Source organism: Calonectris borealis, chromosome 28 (assembly GCF_964195595.1).
Source record: "Calonectris borealis chromosome 28, bCalBor7.hap1.2, whole genome shotgun sequence".
Classification (NCBI taxonomy): Eukaryota; Metazoa; Chordata; class Aves; order Procellariiformes; family Procellariidae; genus Calonectris; species Calonectris borealis.
This window is the reverse complement of record NC_134339.1, coordinates 1998550-2018511: the sequence shown is the minus strand read 5'-3', so window position 1 is coordinate 2018511 and position 19962 is coordinate 1998550. Positions and strand designations below refer to the sequence as shown.

The window sequence follows — 19962 nt, the reverse complement described above, 5'->3', positions numbered from 1 at the left end:
CATTTAGGAACAGATTAATTTGTATTTATTCACTCAAAACTCCTCAAATCTTGCTCTTTCTGCAGTATAAAAGAAATAAAAATGTTTACTTACAAATCAAGTTATAACAAGCAGAACCACAAGTAGATAGCTACAATATAAAAATATGCAGTATTTCCAGACACTGCCTACAACTGAACATTAGGATCTCAAATATTCTTCCCCTAAAATTCCAACTATCGAATAGAGACTTCTGTAAGGTTCATGTCACTCAGCCAAGAATCATCCTAGAAGTTAGTCCAATCCTTCTGTAGAAATGTGGGAGCCTTCTGATACATAGATCACAGCCCACAGGATCTGGAACAAGTGCTAGAAAAGATCTTCTTAGCTACACAGCTTGTACAGGTGATGACAAGGTACTATACAAGGAAAGTAATTTTCCTGCATGTGCTGGAGCAAGCAGGCAAAAGAGACTGAACTCAACAGCAGGAAGACTACAACACAATGCTTCCCAGCTGACTACTGACATCTAAGAGGAAGAAAAATATGTTCTAATGTATTGCGGCTTTAGATCAATTTAGATTAAATACATTTTTAATGTATTTAAAAATGTAAATAATATAACCAATATTCAGGGCATTTTTTTACTAATTTTATGTGGTTGTTTCAAAACTCACAAGATCAAGAAGGTCTCAGACAATTCCATGACAATATACTCTCCTAATATATCATGTTCAGCTAATATGTCAGCTCTAAACAATGTAGTTACACATTTATTGGGGGTGGTGGGGGGTGGGGAGAGAGGGGGAAATCAGAACTTACTTCTTACACACCATGCCCCATCCTCTCATCATTTATGAAAAGCCACAAAAATAAAAGTTGACCATTCTTTCACACTAACAAATACACATTCAAACTCCTCCCCCAAAACAGGAAGCTTCTCACACAATGATAGTTTTGTCCGATGATTGCACCCTTGAAGTCTTCAGAGACAATCCAAAGAAAGTATTAGCCATCTTGCTGCTGAATGAAAGGGTTTGGAATAGCTTCCATTCCATCCTGTGGACAAATAAGAACCACAGAAGTCCCTCTGCAGACCACAAGTCCCAGCTGACGTGTGTCTTCTGTTAATTTGTATTGATCATCTGGATCTGAAAAGCAGAGCTCCACAGTTACAATGGCAACACAAGGAAAAGAAACCAAATTCCATCAACTTCAAAAGGCACAGACATACCGTTTTTTTTTCCAAGCGTCTCTGCATTGTTTTGTTGAACATATGGACTAAAAAAGTGATGCAACAGTAATATCTGAAGACATTACTGATTTACTAATTTTCAAAATAGCACATGCCACAGTGAGCAATAAAGATGCACTAGTCTCTTCCTAGACCAAGCCAAACAAGGCTGTGGATGGGGACAGACAGACAAACACTTAACACAGCAATAGCCAATTCTACCCTCCTTGAGATGTCAATATATTTGATAAAATTGCACTACATTCATCTTTTAAAACTCCCTTCTAAGAGCAAAATTAAAACTTCAGGTGCTTCCTTGTAAGCAGGCATGAGAAAACTCTTCAAAAACGCTATGCTATCATATGATAAATTTCGTTTCAGAAGGGAGAAAGGGAAATGGTAGTATTTATCCTTGGATGGGAAAAAGAAACAAAAAATAAGAAAAAACCCTACAGCTCTATTAGCTCTAAGAAGCTATAGAAGGTTTTAGTTCCACAGAAATGCAAAGATTGCATTTACAGCAGAGTTTAAGACAGTAAGATACTAGTTCTTGCTGAGATGCTTTTCCCGCTTTGAGCAAACCGGCAACCCTCCAGCAGTATAAACAAAGGCAAAGGCAATTGCCTTATCTGAAGAGACACAAGTACTTTATTCAAGTTTTAGAGGACAAGAGCACTAAATGATTTACAGAGGAGCTCAAGCAAGGACTACCAAGAATGTTCCACCACAGGGAATGTGCTTAACCTAACTTCTGTTACCTTATCCCTTTCTTTACAACTTAGTTATCACGAACATGTCTCAGTTCAGACGATGTCAACCTGCAGTTTCTGGTTATTCACTCACAGAGCGGTAAGATTTCTGTTAAGAAAATTATTCTTGGTGGGGGGGGAAGGGGGGAGAGGAAGCTTTTTACACAGATAGCATATTACTTACCTCGCATATATTCAATGGTGCCATCAAGCACAAGGTTCAGAAGAGGGTCAAATCCTTTCAAGACACCACTTGCTATTGAAGACCACACACAAAACAATGATTAGAGACCAAACCCAGGTATACAGCAACACAAGACTGCATGAAGGACACATTCAGCTCTCCAGCTCTGTTCCCTCCTTCAAGCAAGGCTATCAAGCAAATGAGCCCAGAGATATTAAACAGTGCCCTCTTTATCAAAGTGCAAATGCACGAAAACCCAGTTTGTGTTGTGCGAACTGAAACTTAAAGGTTTTTCAACCAATTCTTCAAGATGTTCTTGAAAACACTAACATTTTTGTTTTCAGCCAATTTCAGGGGTATTTTAAGAGTACTTCAGCATAACAAATCAATACAAGTCACACCACAAAAAAAAGCAAACCCAACCCCAAAACCAAATAAATACCCTTAGCGAAGGGGTATGGCAAAAAAATGAGGCAAGACTGTAATATTTTGAAGTGTTTTCCTCAGAAAACCATCTTCCAGGTGCCCTCCTGGAACATAATTTCTTTAGCATAAGCACTGCCTTCATAGGAATGCACTGCAGACAGACATGCACTTTGTCCTAAAACAGAACATGATTCCACAAGACTGGTCACTAAATAAATCGCAAGACTACACAGAATGATCTCCCAGTTTGAAAAATACTTGTTGATTATCAGCATTACTATCATTGCTAACAGCCCAAATCAAAGAAGAGACTCTTACAATCCCAGGTGTTATATGAAGATCATAAAGGAATTCAGCGTGAATTTTTTGAGAAGAAAATCTAAACCAATAGATTGAATGGAATTGTCAACTGCCCAAAAACTACAAAAAAAAAAACCGCCAAAACCCCAAACCCCACATTTATCAGTAAGGCATCCAAGTAACTTCCAAAATATCGTAAGCATCAGGTCCCAGTGGAGTTTTGAGATTTTTAAAAGCAAACCGAGTTTGCTTTAGCAAAAGCATCTGCCGAGCGTCTCTCACGCAGCTGTTAACTTTCAGACAAACAAGTAGTCTGCAGGTGGCACTATCAGCTGCATCAGGACGGACAGCTATAGATACGGCAAGGGAGCAAGTAAGTCGGGGAAACGACGTAAAAGCCTCGAAAATGATGAAAAGACATGGTGAAATATATTGAAACTATCTATAAACTCCAGGCACGTTTAGCGTGTTAAGAGATGAAAGGGATGACAGGTGTATTCATTGTAACACCCATAAATGTTTCTTTGCTGCTTTAAGTGCACCCTTGCAATGTCAAAAAAAAAGCCAAAAGAAACAAGACAGTTGAAGACAACTAATAAAAGATGAAAGAAAGGTGCACGGATGAAACATAAAGTTGCAGCCAGAAGCTTAATGGAGAAGTCAAAGGAGATAAGCTTCACACGAGTAACAGCAAACAGTAACAAATAAAAGCACTCGCTACTCATCGTCTCTCACTGAAAGAAAGCAACGTGCCCACACAGGAGACAAAAGCCGACAAGCAAAGGGCGAGGAAAAACGCCAAAATACAAAGTAAGCTTCACGCTGCAGAGGCACATGTCTCATCCCCGACCCGGGGCCGAGCGCTGGCTCACCTTCTCTCCCACCTTGGAACTTCACTCGGATTGTTTTGTCGATGTATTTGGAGAGGTCCAAAATACTCTCCTTCTTCTTCTTCTCCTTATCCTAAAGGAGAGGAGCAAAGGCAATCTGAATTAAAAAGAACCCTCCCCTGCCCCGCCCTTCCCCCTAGTTACATATATACTCCATAACACTTCTTTTTATAACGCTGTTTGTAATACGGCTACGGAAACCGCCCCAAGGCAGAGCTCCACACCAAGGAAGAGCTAGAGGACAGGGCTGACTAGCACGGCGGCAGGCCGGCATCACGGGACGGGCGGGCCCGTGCAGCACTGCCACGGCACCCGCGGCCATAAAAGCCCCCGGGGCCGGGCCGGGCCCACCCCTGGGCGGCCACGATCAGCAGGAGATGGTCCGGGCCCCGATCGCCGCCTCGCACGAGGCCACGCGCCCGTGAAAACCCCGCTCCTCACCGCCATCTTGCTCGCGCCACCGCCACCTCCACCGACGCTCGCCATTTCATTCGCCGCTGCCAGAAGTGACGTTTATCCCCCGGTGAAGCCCATTAGCGGCTCACGACCGCGGGGCGGGACTTCCGGGGCGAGTTGCTGGGTTACCCGGTGCGGAAGGGCCCGACCCGGCCTGGTCAGAAACAAAGCAGGCGGCGGCGTAGCGGGCCCGGTATGGCAGCGCGACGGGCCCGGCTCCGCGTCTGGCTGCTCCTGCATTTTCTGCCGCAGGTGAGGGGCTGCGCCGGCCCTCGGAGCCTATTGGGCCCCACGCCTGGGGCGGGGAGCCCTGCTGGGATGGGGGGCAGCAACGGGGCAGAGAGCGATCACGGGCAAAGCCGGGCGCCGGCCCGACGCTGGTCCCAGGGCCCTGGCGGGTGCTGTGGTGCGGATGGCTTCGCTTGGTCGGACGGTGTTTCTCGGTCCGAGAGCTGCCTTTCACGGCTAGTTACGGTGCAGAGCAGAGCCTGGGCTGCCCGGCAGCAGCAGGAGGGTGCCGCAGCCCTCCGTAGCGGGAGGGGGGCCGCCCGCAGGGTGTTAATGACCAAGTTGCGGCCCGCTTTTTCTGGAGGAAAGAAGACATCATCGTTCGTACCCCAGGCTGCGCCCCCACATCTGTGTGGTGTCCTCCGCCATTTAGCAGTATTTATAGATGTATATATATTTGTGTTTGCTTGGGGTTTTTTTTTCTTCTTCTTCTTTCTATGGTTAACAGCATATTCCGCATAGTTCTTAAAACGTCGGGTCCCTGTTGGGCCGGCAGCCTTCTCCAAGCAGTCCTTCAGGAAGGGTGCGCAGGCCAGCAGTTGGGGTTGGGGCTGGGATCCTCGCAGCAGAGGCGGCTCTTGGCTTTGGGTTCATCCCGACTGACAAACTCCCTCTGAGAAAGCAGCCAGCAGAAAAGAAAGGGGATTTCTCCTGAACCTAACCCCATAGCCTGTCTTTTTTTCTTGCATTCTTATTACTTACAATACTAATAAGTTTTGTGGGATAAATTTTTAAGGGTGTGACAAACTAGGCATGTAATCCTGATAAGGGGGGAGTGGATTTTTAGCTATTGCATTGCATGGTGCATAGCTTTTGTATTTTAAGTTTAAGTGTTTTGTGTTCTGAAAATGTTGAGGTGTCATTTGAAGTTCTTAACTGTTTATTAGGTAATTTGAAGGCTAGTATGTCTTCTTGAGTATTATTGGTGTAACACCTTAACATGAGAGTTTAATTTTTCCCTCTTCTGTACCTATCTACTTACTGATTCCTTGCCAGTGATCTTCAGTTACAGAATGGTCTGGTTGCCAGTTAACTTCTTTTTTATTTCTGCATCATCCCCTTTTTCTTTTCCCCCATCATCTTTTCCTGAATCATCCCTTCCTTATTCCCCACATGCCACATTTTGGCATCTCTATTAATGCTTCAAATGGTAGTGCCAGTGTAGGCCCCACAAATTAATGAGATATAAGAATGGTCAAGGACTGGCATGGAGTCAGTTTGATCCATCAGTTTGGAAAAGGTGAGCATATCACCATGTGGAAGGACAGCGAGTAAGATAGGCCACTGGTGGATACTTGGAGATCTTGGCTTCAGCTCCGTGCATTGCAGCATACTTCCTTTCTGTGAGCAAGTCATTTAGTATATTTGTGCAGTGGAATAGTGTTAATGTGCTTGAGCAAGCTTTGAACAGGCTGGCCGGAGTACTGAAACAGTCCTGCTGCAGCAGCAAAAAGCGAATTTACTGTATGTTGCTAATATGTTTCTGTTAGCCAAGCTGGCTCATTTAAAATTTGTTTGAATACCTCATATTTTGCAATACTTCTACATCCCTTGTGCTTGTACTTGTCGATATGGTTTTAGGTAGTACGTCATCCTCAGCTTGAGGTAGAGAGGAGTGCTCCGATACATTTGTACTACCGTGATACACCAATTACTGATGGATGGTGTTATTCTGGGGGACAAAGCTGACAACTCTCACAATGAGCTGTTGTGTGCATTTGCTGAGCACCACCTGTGCTCATTATCAATGGTTTACTCTTGTCTTAGTGCTGTTGGGCATATTTGGAATGTATCTTTGTCTCCCTCCTTGAGAGTGGACTATAGGATTTTTTTTTTTCCTTGGAGCAGGGGGAGGTAGTGTCCACATTTGCTTCTAAACTCTGATTTATATAGGGAGAAGGAACACCTTGGCTAGTGAAGCATGAGTCTCTCAGATCTGGGTCCTCATCTGGGAACATCTGAAGAGGGGTGTGACCTTACAGATCCAAGTACAATCTGCACTTAGGTCTTGCTTTGGTATCCGAGTCCTCACTTTTCATTTAACTTCCCTCTCATTCTAACCATTCTGTTATGTCATTGCTACTTCTCCGTTGTCCTGTAACAATAGCAGATATACATGAGCCTTTGACTAATGAAGAATATAGTAACATGATCTGCAGTGAGTGTGTTGGATGTAGCTTTCAGCAGAATATTGAATTGAAGTGATGGTTTCTGTATTTAAAATCAGAGCACTCTATGATGTGGGTCCAAAGAGTTGAAAAGACTGAAATTCTGGATTAAGATGGTAGTTGACAACTTAGTCTCATGGAATTGTTTTATTGTGAATAGGAAACTCTCTCCACTGTACAGTGTTTGTTGAAGCAGTGTTTTCTTTGTGTGCAAATTTGCTATTGCTGGTCTCCAAATTGGTCAGTGCAGTTCATGGGAAAGAACGCACCCCAGCTCTTGGGAGCTGTTCTATGCGTCTTGCTTGATACATACTGTAAGAGTAGGCATAGCTCGTTCATTCCTTCTTCAAGGAACACAGCTTGTAGTGTCTGTTAAATCTCTCTGAAATTCAGGTGATCAAATCAGCTGATAGAGCTAATGAAAGTGGAAAAAGTGTACGGGGCATCCAGGTGAGTTTGGGGACAGAGGCAGGGAGGAACAAACAAGAATGAGCCACTAGGTTGGCTCAGTCACTCAAGCAGTTTCCTGCAATATGGGTGAGCTGAATTCCTCCTCTCTACCTTCATCCATAATTAACTTGCAAGCCCCAGTGCTTGTCTCTGAGCTGCAATAATTCACCAACATGACAAAAAAAACTTAGCAAAAAACTGGGGAGTGTTCTGCTCTTTTAATGCATTCAATAAACCATGGAAGGGTCTGATGAGGTTCAGAGCAAAAAAGCATGCTCTTCTAATGCCACAAACAATTAGATTGGCTCAGTTGCCTGTTAAGTTGCACCCTCAAACTTTAAGCTTCTGTTGTGTGAAAACCTTTTTCTTGTTTTGCAGCTTTATATAAAACACTTCACTTATGTTAATTATGCAACAATCTTCATAAAGCTATGATTCTAGCAGATTTCCAGCTTTGCAGAGGTCTTGCTTGTGACATGGCACTGTTGTTGAATATGGATGCCTGATTGGTAACAATGTTTAAATACAAATACTCTCACCTTATTAATATAGGGAAAATAGATAATTCCCTAGTTAACTGGGAGAAGTTACTTCCGTTGTTTGAGGCTAGGAAGCCCATTACTATTGAAGCTTGTTGTATTGCTTTCTTAATCATGTGTACTGTAAGAAGCAAGTATCATAAAACACCTTATTGTCACAACAGCTGTTGTTTTTCTGTCAGTGTTTGAAAAAGGCTGGGCTTGATATCCAAACACTTGGAAAAGAGCCCTTGGAGTTTGTAGGAACATTGTATAGGATCTGCACAGGAGATTACATTTTCTTATGGGTTAATCTAGAATATGGAGTGATCTCTAGGAACTAAGAACCATCATAAATGTTGCCACCATCCCAGTGCATCACCTGCACTGCTTTGAACTTACTTTTGTTGTCTGATACCTAGTGACATAAATAAAAACAAAACTGGAAGCATCAAAGCCCTATGGTACTGAAACAAGAAACTGATGCCTATGGCTCTGCTTAGGTGGGAGGATAACAACAAACTTGTAGTGGCTGTTAACAGACTTCAGAACTATGCTTTGATGCTAAGTGATAATTGCTTTGTAAAAATGTCTGTTAATCCACAGTCTCCGTGGACTTTCTAAAACACTGTACACCCTCTTCTGCTTTTAGCCCTGCTCATATTCCCTTTAATTCCTCTCATCCTTGATTTTTACTTGGCTTTTGGCACACAAAAACACATAGCTTCTAAATGTTTTGAGCACTTCACATTAGGAACCTTTTATTCCCTTAATATTTCTTTAAAAAACATCCGTTAAGTTGCTCAGAAAGCATAATTGTGCGTTACTGGCTTCAGTGTGCCATTTGGGGATTATTACTGAGTTCCACTAATGGTTATCTAAATGGAAATGTAGCAACACACGCTATACTTATTCTCTAGTTTTAAAGATGTGTAACTTATAAACATAAAATTTTTAACTGTATAGATTGATTGTTTCTCAAATGCATAAAGCTGTTCAATTACAGGTAGCTAGCTCCTGCAAAAGTACCTGAAGCTTTTGGAGGCAGCGTACACATAATATTCAAAACTGAGCTACTCAATGGTTTTTTTTAAGCCCCATCGGATCTTGTAATAATAAGCAGGAAGCACTTTTGTTCTGGTCTTTGGACTGTGTCTGTATTTGGGTCTCTGTGGCTTGTTACTCTTGAAAGTAAAATTCAAGATGATGATAATAATAATAATAATAATGGATTATTTTTCAATACTTCTTCCTTTTGTTAAAAGGGTTTTAGGTTCTATGGTTGGATAGTTCAGATACTTAAAAAGTCCACTATGGCAAATAGTTGGAGTTTTTTGCTAAACACACTTTTCCCTCACTGCATATGCACAATAGTGTCTCTCTTCCTCCACAAATAGCTGTATCTTGTAAACTTGCACTTTGCTCAAGTGGCTTTAATCTGCACTGAAATAGTGTAACCTGCCATGCCCAGCACACTTCAGGACAAATGTAATAGATTTTAGAGCACTGAATGAACACTGATGTTATAAAAAAAGGAAAAAGTTGCTGCATGAGTTATCAAAGACCAATTATATACAAAAGAGCTAAATATAAAAATCTCTATCTCCTGTATATTTTTAGGATGATGTTTCTTTACTGCTTTGCTGACATCTTGCAGTGGAATGGCATCATTTATCCTTCAGGCAGTGTGGAGATAGTTTATGTTTAAAGGACGATTCTTTGAAGTGTTCCAAAAAGCATGTTTTTACCCTGAGTATCTCCTAGGGCTGCAGGTAACTTCTGTGTAGTGGGGTTTGAAGTAAAGAGGGAGAAATGAGAATGATGGATTCTTTTAATGTATTTTTGAACAAACACATCAAGACACAACTTTGCTGCTGCCTCCAGTCATCTTTAGCATCTTGTTTCTCAGCTGCTACCTGGAGAAACAAATGTGTAAGATGTATTTGTAAGAGTGTAACTGTATAATTATCAAATCATTAGTCTGTTTAGCTTATGAATGTTAAACTAGATGTTGACAGATTAGCCTGTCACAACTTTCTGTCTAATTCAGTAGCAGCGATGGTTAGGGATATTACATTGTGTTCCTCTCCAGAACAAGGTTTCACCAGTTCTGGTACGCACAAAGTGATTTGCTTGGGGAAAGCTAAATCTGAGCAACAGAGCAATTAATCGTGTCTTCAGTCAATGACTTCAGTTTTGTTTAACAGTGCTGGACAGGAGAAAGAATCAAAGAAGAATGGGAAGGGAGGAGTTGGGTCTGCGGGCAGAGGACAGTAGGACATGAAGAGGGGTGGTAGAAAGATAAGATAGTTAGATGGGGGGGTGTTTGTTTTGGGGGCGGGAGGTGGAGTTGTTTTTTTTTCTGAACCTGCTGCTGTTGGTGGTGGTGAACTGATGGTCTCTGCTCATCCTGTGTGTTGGGGTCACTAATGAATGGGCAGCATTCCACCAGAAACAAAATGTGTGACTAGTTAAGGTGAGAGCAGGGTCAGTTATTGTACATGTTTCAGATTGTTTGGTTGGTTGGTTTCTTTTTAAAACAAATTTCAAAGTGCTAAGTGCTAGTAAGGATGATTGTGAGTTCTCACTTAAAATGCTGGTAAAATGGAGAAATTTCCCCTTACAATAGGAAGCAAATGCTCTTGGAACACAGAAATGATAATAGGAAGAATCCAGTTACATTAACAATGTTTGGTATTCCTAAGCACTGGATTCCCAAATCACTGGGCTAAAATAGTATTTTCAGAATGCTACATTTAATATGTGGTCAACTTTTTCCTGACTATCTAATAGCTCATATGAAGCTAAGTACAGATATAACTTGCATTTGCTCTCAGCATCATCTTTTTATAGTCTATTACCAGACAGCACTATTTAAACATTGAAGATGCTCTGTAAGAGGACTGTGAGGCTCTGAAGCAGTAATTAAAGATCAGCAAGACTCTCCTTCTTCAAAAAGAAGCATTGATTTGGATTTGTATAATTGAGTTTAAAAAGAAGAAAAAAAACCCAACCCCAAACCAAACGAAACAAACAAAAAAAACCCAAACCAAGAAACAACCCTCAAAAGTTAGTGTTTGTCCTGCTTTCTGAGCATTTCTTTTGTATCTGAACTTTTTTTATCTGAAGCATTTAAAGCTTCTTGCTGCAACTGTGCAATGGTCAGATCTTAATCTTAATTTGAATTCTTAATGTGGTGATGTTGAAACCTGACCAGATGGGTCGCAGAATGCACGTGAGCAGGCTTGGTACCAAGGAGCTGAAGTTCAGTTTTTTCAATGAAGCAAAGAGTTCTTTTACAACTAGTGAAGATAGTGCCTGACAGTACTCTCAAGACAGTGCCTGCAACCCCATTGTTGCATAGAGCATAGAAGTGTCCCATAGAACTTAATGGTGACTTGCATGATGTTAAAATTAAATTCTGCACGCCTTCTCATTCCAGCAAGGAAAAGACCCTATTGTCAGAGAATGAAGCAACACAAGGCACCCATTTGCCACTTAGAAATGGGAGGAAGAAGGAAGGAGGATTTGTATCAGAGCCCTTATACTGCAAGAACAGTAACAGTAGATATCATGATATACTTTGTGTTTCTTCAACAATTTCTGAGGGCAGGGAGGATTTACAGTTATTTTCATTCAGTTAATAAGAGAATGAAGTCACCACTAATTAAAGTTAAATAAAACCGCCACTAGTGGTAGGGAAGTTGCACGTACTTCCATGGTTGCTTTGTTTGTCTTCCTGATTTCTGGTTGCCTGGGTAAATACCTACTAAGACTTGGTGTACAAGCAGACAACTGCGTCAACTCCACAAAAATATTTACTTTTGCGGGTTCTATATATAGTCTTGTAGGCATTTTTGGTCTTGTTTTTTTGGGTGGAAGATGAGGAATATATCTGGTACTCACAAAATTGTGTCACTATACGCAGGGAAGGGAAGGGGGGGAGGAAATATTTAGAAGAACAGAGCTCATGATGAAGAATAAGAAGATTGAAGAATAACTCTGTAATAAGGAAGTATTTGCTAGTACCTGCTATAGCAAATAACTTTAAGTAATTCTTGTGATGACCAGTCACCCTATGTAGCCGCTAGGTCTTTCAGTTTTGCTGGAAAATGGCCTGATACAATCTGACATAACCAAAATAAAGAGGAAATTACTATGTTAGCTATTGTCCTGGTTTTGGCTGGGATGGAGTTGATTTTCTTCCTATTAACTGGTATAGTGCTGTGTTTTGGATGTAGTGTGAGAATAATGTTGATGACACGCTGATGTTTTGGTTGTTGCTAGGTATTGTTTACGCTAGTCAAGGACTTTTCATCTTCTCATGTCCTGCCAGATGTGCAGGGGGCTGGGAGGGAGTGTGGCCAGGGTGGCTGGCCCAGCTGGCCAATAGGCTATTCCATACCATATGACGTCATGCTCAGCATATAAGGCTGGGTGAAGAAGAAGGAGGGGGGATGTTCGGAGTGATGGCGTGTGTCTTCCCAAGTAACCGTTACGCGTGATGGAGCCCTGCTTTCCTGGCGATGGCTGAACACCTGCCTGCCGATGGGAAGTGGGGAATGAATTCCTTGCTTTGCTTTGCTTTGCTTGTGTGCGCGGCTTTTGCTTTCCCTATTAAACTGTCTTTATCTCAACCCACGAGTTTTTCTCACTTTTACCCTTCTGATTCTCGCCCCCATCCCACCCGGCAGGGGGGGTGAGCGAGCGGCTGCGTGGTATTTGGCTGCTGCCAGGTTAAACCACGACAGTCCTTTTTGGCGCCCAACGTGGGGCTCGAAGGGTTCGAGATAACGACAGGTTTGATTGGAATGTGCTAGGTTGAATTTATAGCTGTTACTGCTGTTTAGCTATTAATTCGCAGGCTCTTGTGCTTGCCATGGGGCTTGCTTGCCTTACTGTGTATTAAGAGTCTTGTGCTCATTAGTGGCTGCTTTTTTGCTCTCGCTGCTTGCTGTACTGCTGCGCTGCTTATCGTCTTACTGTGCTGTGCCTGGGAACATTCTGATAACAGCAATGGGGATGTGCCTGGGCTGGCAGATGGCCAGGGCATCGCTGCTGCTTCTGTGCTGCTGTGCTGGACAGGCTGGAACTGCAGTGTGAACTCGAGTCGAAGGGACTGTGACCTGTGGCTGAGTCCAAGCCGGAGTAGGGGCAAGGGGAGGAGTTCATTGCAATGTTAAACCTGTGGTCTGGTCCAAAGGGACCAGGGGTGGAGATTGTAATGGATATACCTTTAAATTGTTGAAACCCATGATTTGAGTTGCATGTTATAGGAATTACTATAGCAGGAACCCCCTGAACCAACGGAGGACAAACTTTACAAGAAGCAGCGCAGGTGCAGCAGTGACCCGACCTGAGCTGGCTTTGGTGCCCAGTAACTCCACGCAACACACCACCTCTGCTGACCTGAGTGACCACCATAACAGATGGAGCCCAAAGTCATGGACTAAATGAACGCAGTGGACATTTTGTGGACATTTATGGATATTTTATGAACATTTTACAGGGGTGGTCCATAGACTAAGGGAATGATATCTGTGTATTATATCAAAAGATGGGAAGGGGGATGGTGGGTAATGAGAATGTATTGGATAGTGTGGGACCTGAGCATGATGTAAATGGTATGGAATAAGGGGTGGATACTGTCCTGGTTTTGGCTGGGATGGAGTTGATTTTCTTCCTATTAACTGGTATAGTGCTGTGTTTTGGATGTAGTGTGAGAATAATGTTGATGACACGCTGATGTTTTGGTTGTTGCTAGGTATTGTTTACGCTAGTCAAGGACTTTTCATCTTCTCATGTCCTGCCAGATGTGCAGGGGGCTGGGAGGGAGTGTGGCCAGGGCGGCTGGCCCAGCTGGCCAATAGGCTATTCCATACCATATGACGTCATGCTCAGCATATAAGGCTGGGTGAAGAAGAAGGAGGGGGGATGTTCGGAGTGATGGCGTGTGTCTTCCCAAGTAACCGTTACGCGTGATGGAGCCCTGCTTTCCTGGCGATGGCTGAACACCTGCCTGCCGATGGGAAGTGGGGAATGAATTCCTTGCTTTGCTTTGCTTTGCTTGTGTGCGCGGCTTTTGCTTTCCCTATTAAACTGTCTTTATCTCAACCCACGAGTTTTTCTCACTTTTACCCTTCTGATTCTCGCCCCCATCCCACCCGGCAGGGGGGGTGAGCGAGCGGCTGCGTGGTATTTGGCTGCTGCCAGGTTAAACCACGACAGCTATGTATTATTTTGCAGGGGTGGGAAGCTGAAAATATTTGTGTTAAAAGGAGGACTTGCAGTTGTGGTTAGAACAATTAGCTGAATAAACAGACTACATACAGTGTTATCACAATTGAGAAGATGTCTTAAACTGGTGTATTTGCTGGATGTTACTATGTTTACTTTTCTCTGCTGTCCTTGTTCTCTTTCTCCAAATTCCTATGGGATCTGGGTTTTGTTACTTCAGTTTCCTGGAGTTCTTCAGGAGAATTGTGATGTTTCCATGGTTAAGCCAACTAGGATTATTCTTACTACCATGGGCTGCTCCCAGTGTTGAGGCAGCTGCAGTAAAGGCTGGTGTAGCTCCAACTGGAAGCCAGGCTGCGTACGAACTGGAAGTAACTTATGCCACAAGCATGCCTTGATTAGGTGAAGACTCAAGCTTCGTGTGGAGTGGTTTGTTTTTCAGGTTTTTTTGTTGTTGTTTTGGGGGGGGTTGTTTGTTTGTTTTTTAACCTTTTGAAGCTTTGAGGAATTGGTAATAGTTTTAAGAGAGCTTTGAGTGAAGAATGGCAGGCCAGGTTGTTATGTTTGAAACCCAGTTTGTGACTAACTGTGCATGAGGTGCACGCGCAGCTTTGAGTGTAGTGTTCCTAGTTCTTCAACTCAGGACTGCAGCCTGGGCTGTACTAGAGTGTAGAGTTCAGATGGTCCTTCCACTGTAACTGAGCTCTGTTCCAGAGGATGAACATCAAGTTAAAGGTGGCCAAAGTTCATGATTCATTATTCATGTTAAGGAATTTTACCCATAAACAACTGGAGTGAAGCTGTCACATTCTGCCTCTGTGACCTTGTAGGTTAACCCTGTAGGCAGCTAAGCACTATACAGCCACTTGCTCACTTCCCCTCCCACCCCCACTGAGACAGGGGAGAAGAAAGGAAGAGTAAAAGCCAGAAAACTTGTGGGCTGGGATGAAAATTGCTTAATAAGCAAAAGAGAAGTAGAAGAGAGAAAGAAAGAAAACAAAACAAGTGATGCAAAAGCAGTCACTCACCAACTCCATTGGTAGACCAATGCCCAGCCAGTTCCTGAGCAAAAGATGGCTAACCTCCTTAAAAATCCACTCTTTTCACTTTTCATTGCCGAGCATGACATTATATGGCATGGAATGTCTCTTTGTTTAGTCATCTGTCTGGCTGTATCCCCTCCCAGCCTCTTGTGCACCCACCAATCTATTCATGGGGGGACAGAGTGAGAAACAGAAGGCCTTGACACTGTGCAAACACTGTTCAGCAATAGCTAAAACATTAGTTTGTTATCATCATTGTTTTGGTCACAAATCTAAAACACAGCACCGTACCAGCTGCTATGAAGAAAATTAACTCCATCCCAGCCAGACCCAGTACAGGCCTGTAATTATAACTCTTAGCTATGTAATCTTCACTACTTGTAGCAGATATTGTTGGAGTTTGACAGCAGTGACTGCTGGTCACTGAAGCAGGGAAAAGTATATGCAGTATGTAGTCTTGAGAATCTACATGTGCTACCTAGGACAGAAAAAGAGAGCCGATGATGCTGTGGGGTCGTCAGACCTACAGCAAAGGTGTGCAAGGCTGAATTTTGGAGCGTTGTGAATCTAGAATTGGTCATTACTTCAGGCTGTACTTTCAGCAGTTGGTAGGGGCCAGGCCTCTTATTCTAGCTCACTTATCTGTTCTGCAGTAGTCCAGCTTCTTTCTATTGCTTTGGTTATATACATATATGCGCCATTCTGGCTATGTTGTTTGGGGTTGTTTTGTTTTGTGTTTTTTTTTTTTTTAAAAAACATATCCAGTAAATGAAACCTCACTGATGTTGATTCTTTGACCAGTTCCTGTGTAGGAGGGAATCTGCCTAATGTATCTAAGTCTTTGAAGTATGATGGAAATAACAAATTCGACTGTACTCCCTGCACAGATACTGAAACTTTATAGAATCTTTCGTTTTCTGTAAAATATAAAGCAGGCTAGTCAACAGCAAGTTACGCCCATCAGTCTGCTATTTCATGTGACCCAAAATCTTGTAGTGAATTTTTTTTTGCATTTTCAGGTGTACTGTGAGTATGGGATGGTACATGTCCTTTCAGAGAAGGGGAGCAGCAAAGGAAAAGACTACTGTATCCTCTTCAACTCTCAGTGGGCCCATTTGCCACATGATCTGGGTAAAGCTGTAAGTACCTAGCCAAGCAATGACAGAAGAATGTATTCAAAAATGCCTTTATTACAGGGAAACTTCTAATTTCTAACTTGGATTAGTAGAGTTTGAAGCAACTACTTTGTTTGCTCTACTTAGAAAATATTTTTATCTGTTAAGAATATCCTAGGCAGTGCTATGATGCAATATTATTTTCCAAGCAGCATGCAGAAGTAATGACTATTTCTGGTTCAAAACAAAAATCTTCCTTTTGCACAACATGATCAATTAAATGAAAATTGGACTTACCTATGGTTGGAAAGGAGTTTTTGTATGTCAGTATGATACAAAAAGATACCACGTGGCCTTGCTAATATACTGAACTGTGACCTTTAGTGCTTTCTCATTAGTTCATAGTTCTGTCAAGTGTAAGAATAAGTAGTCAGAAACTGTGTCAAGCTTTTGCTGCTGTCGTGGTTTAACCCTAGCCAGCAACTAACCACCACGCAGCCGCTCGCTCACCCTCCACCTCCGGTAGGATGGGGGAGAGAATCGGGAGGGGACAAGTAGGAAAACTCCCGGGTTGAGATTAAAACAGTTTAATAATAGAAATAAACCAAAGTAGAACAGTAATAATAACAATAACAACAATAACAGATATACAAAGCAGACGATGCACAATGCAACTGCTCACCAACCACGTGTCCCGCATGCGTGAGGGCCCTCCTCTCCCCCCCCTAGTTTTTATACTGAGCATGATGTCACATGGTACAGAATACCCCAGTGGCCAGCTGGGCCAACTGCCCTGGCTATGCTCCCCCCACCCCCGCTTCCTCTGCACTTGGCACAGTATGGTAGGCTGAAAAGTCCCTGGTGCAAGCACCACCCAGCAACAACCAAAACATCAATGGGCCATCAATGCTCCTCTCATACCAAACCCAAAACACAGCACCCTGCAGCTACCAGAAAGAAAATTAACTCTGTCCCAGCCGAAACCAGGACAGTATCCACCCCTTATTTTATACCATCTATGTCATGGCCAGGTCTCTCTGTATTTTCCAATACATTCCAATTAATCACCACCACTTATCCTGCCTTTTGATATGTACACATACAGATATCATTCCCTTAGTCTATGGGCCATCCCTCTAAAATGTCCATTGAGTTCATTTAGTCCATGACTTTGGGCTGCATCTGTCACAACAATCTTTCAGGGCAGGAGAGATGGTGTGTGGTGTTGGACTGTTGCATGCTGAGGCCAGTTCTGGTTCCATTATCACTGCGCTCGTCCGGTTCTATCATTGTTGCACTTTGCTTGGTTTCATCAGAGTTCATTCTTCATTAATCTGCATGATTCTTACTGCAATACCATTGATGTGACATATAGCAACCATAGAAGTCATGACATACGGTATTATGTAGCAATTAACATCATTACAATTCAGTTCATTGGCTATTTTCACCCAAAATTAAATCCCCTTGAGGTACACACCGGACTTCCCCATCCTTTTGCGTGACCCACCAAGTGCATCCAGGTCCTTGAGCAAAAGCAATCCCACGGATGGGTTTTCCCTTGCCCGAGGCAGGAATAACCCAGACTGTCTTCCCCAGCATATTTTTTATGCGCACGACAGGGACTTTATCCCCCTCTACAATACGTAAGGGACAGGGGGGCTCAATTGAAAGATCCCATGGTGTTGACTAACCAGGTGGCTTTTGCTAAATGTGTATCCCAAAGCTTGAATGTCCCACCACCCGTTGCCCTCAGTGTAGTCTTTAGCAGTCCATTGTATGGTTCAATTTTTCCGGAGCTAGCTCAATGCCATGCTCTTTGGCCCAGGTGTCTATGAGGGTGTTTCGGAAATGAGTCCCGTTGTCTGATGCAATTCTTTCTGGGGTGCCATGTCACCATAGGACTTGCTTTTCAAGGCCCAGGATGGTGTTCCGGGCGGTGGCATGGGGCACAGGATATGTTTCCAGCCATCCGGTGGTTGCTTCCATCATGGTGAGCACATAGCGCTTGCCTTGGTGGGTTTGTGGGAGCCCCCCTCCACACCTGGTTTTAATACTGAGCATGATGTCCCATGGTATAGAATACCCCATTGGCCAGCTGGGTCCACCACCCCGGCTGTGCTCCCCCCTCCCTGTGCAAGCACCACCCAGCAACAGCCAAAGCATCAATGGGCCATCAAGGCTCCTTTCGCACTAAGCCCAAAACACAGCACACCCCCAAGCTATTGGGAAGAAAGTTAACCCTGTCCCAGACGGAACCAGGACAATATGTAAATAACTCAGACGCTGCAGCTGCCTTTGCCTTGTGTAGACCCAGCTAATAAACTCTTGCACTTGACCTTACTCTGTGTAACTCTTGCACTTGACCTCACCTGCGCTGTATCCCTTTGCTTCAATAGCAGAAGTGGGAACGCAGAAGTGCATAAAGCTGGTTTGAGAGGCTTAGGGTCTCATCCAACTGGATCCAGGCAGCCTCCTGCATTCTAGACTGTAGGATTTGTGAGAGCTGGGGACTGTACTCTAGACATCCTGTTTCAACCAGTCTTATAAAAATTCACTGGAGACATTTTTGGTAGCTCTGCAGGAGCTAACGTGGTCCAGAATAGCTTGCACTGAACTGAAACTGAAGCACTCAACAGGTTCTGATCTGCCTTCCACAGAGCACTTGGGTTGCCTATGCTATATCCCTTGCCTATCCCTATTTCCTTCCTCAGCTCTCCCTCTGCTTTTTCCTTCTTTGACATTCTCCCTCCTTCTCTCCAGTCCTCCAGCAGTGCCATTTATTAACTGAGGTGATGCAGTGCACTAGCCTGAGCTCATTCTGCATTTGTTTTGTGCTCTGATAGAGCTGATAAGCTTTCCTGAAACCTGGACAACCAGGAAATGTGTGTAGAGACATTTTACTGTCTCTAAAGTAGGAGCCAGGTTGGAGACAGCAGTTTTCTGAATAGGCTTGGAGCTACTAACAGCTTGACCCTTACCTTTCCCTCCTAAAGCAGTAGAGTCAGTTATACAGGTATTTGGTATTGTATCACGTACCCGTGGATTTCTAATACAAAGTGTTACATGTGTCAGCTTTTCAAGTTAAAACTTCACCCTGACACTTCTAAAACCTAACAGCTCAACTCCTAGCAAGAGTGGGGCTGTAACCTGCTTCTGTTAGCACAGCTCACACTAAGAATCAGTTATTTGGTAGATAATTGCATTTTTCAGGTGACTTGCAAATAGAACTGGGCGAAGATGGTCGTTGTTGTTAGGTTTTGCAAGGAACAATTTGTGCTGATGTTATTTCTAAAACCTTCAAGTGTCTTTGGGCTGTTCCTGTGTAAACATACCAGAGTAGATGTCTTTGGGTCTGAGGAGGGCCAAAACTAAGGAACTGGGGCAGGCCTACAACATCTCTGAATTGCAAGCAGTGAGAGAAGCAGCTTAGAATCCAGTATCCAGGTGCTTAGGATCCAAAATCTCACCTAACTGGATATGGCTGGTTTCAGAATGGAAGCGTATTTTTGTTGTCCATGCTTTTGTACTTCACCTCAGCCTGTGTTTGTGTTTCTAACTGTTCATACCCTACATCATCACAGCCTGCCGTTCTGTGCCACCCTAGCAATTATAACACTTTGCTGTACTCCTCCTACATCCTGGATGCGTGCATCAGAACAGCAACAGTGCTGAAGAAAACAAATGCAAGTGCAGATCATAACCCAACTTTTATTACCAGCAGAATTCTGTACAATAAGGTGAAGCAAGGCAGGACACTATATTATAGAGAGGGCAGCACTGTTTCAGCTTTCAAGTTTCTCTGAGAATACTCTATCACTCCATTACTTGAAAGTTCTAAATTACCCTTTAGAAACTCTGTGGTTTCTGCTCTTGACTTCTTTTATAATTTTATTTTATATATATATATTTAACTAATTTCTTT

The 19962-nt window shown here is 43.1% G+C and overlaps 2 protein-coding genes across 8 annotated transcripts in view; one reads left to right on the top strand and one right to left on the bottom strand.

Moving 5' to 3' along the window:
- Positions 1–8: 8 nt before the first annotated feature.
- On the bottom strand, positions 9–4419 carry LSM7 (LSM7 homolog, U6 small nuclear RNA and mRNA degradation associated). The gene is made up of 4 exons (XM_075175803.1): positions 4204–4419; positions 3745–3835; positions 2147–2218; positions 9–1130 (listed from the first exon to the last, which is right to left on the bottom strand). Exons 1-4 carry the CDS (start codon positions 4246–4248, stop codon positions 988–990), a joined length of 351 nt encoding a protein of 116 aa, XP_075031904.1. The 5' UTR covers positions 4249–4419; the 3' UTR covers positions 9–987.
- Positions 4390–19962, top strand: part of SPPL2B (signal peptide peptidase like 2B) — a 37482-nt gene continuing 21909 nt past the window's right edge. For all 7 annotated transcript variants that reach the window (XR_012677587.1, XR_012677586.1, XR_012677585.1 and 4 more), the window contains exons 1-2: positions 4390–4470; positions 15942–16061. Coding sequence is in view for 1 of the 7 variants with exons in the window: in XM_075175774.1 (XP_075031875.1) it covers positions 4414–4470; positions 15942–16061 (177 nt within the window). In the remaining 6 variants the exon portion in view is untranslated. The remainder of the gene's footprint in view (positions 4471–15941; positions 16062–19962) is intronic.

Coding starts and splice junctions, on each gene's coding strand:
- LSM7 (XM_075175803.1), bottom strand. CDS start 4,248: ATGGCGAGCGTCGGTGGAGGTGGCGGTGGCGCGAGCAAGATGGCG. Junction 3,836..4,203: donor GTGGCGCGAGCAAGATGGCG/GTGAGGAGCGGG, acceptor CCTCTCCTTTAG/GATAAGGAGAAGAAGAAGAA. Junction 2,219..3,744: donor GTTCCAAGGTGGGAGAGAAG/GTGAGCCAGCGC, acceptor GGTCTTCAATAG/CAAGTGGTGTCTTGAAAGGA.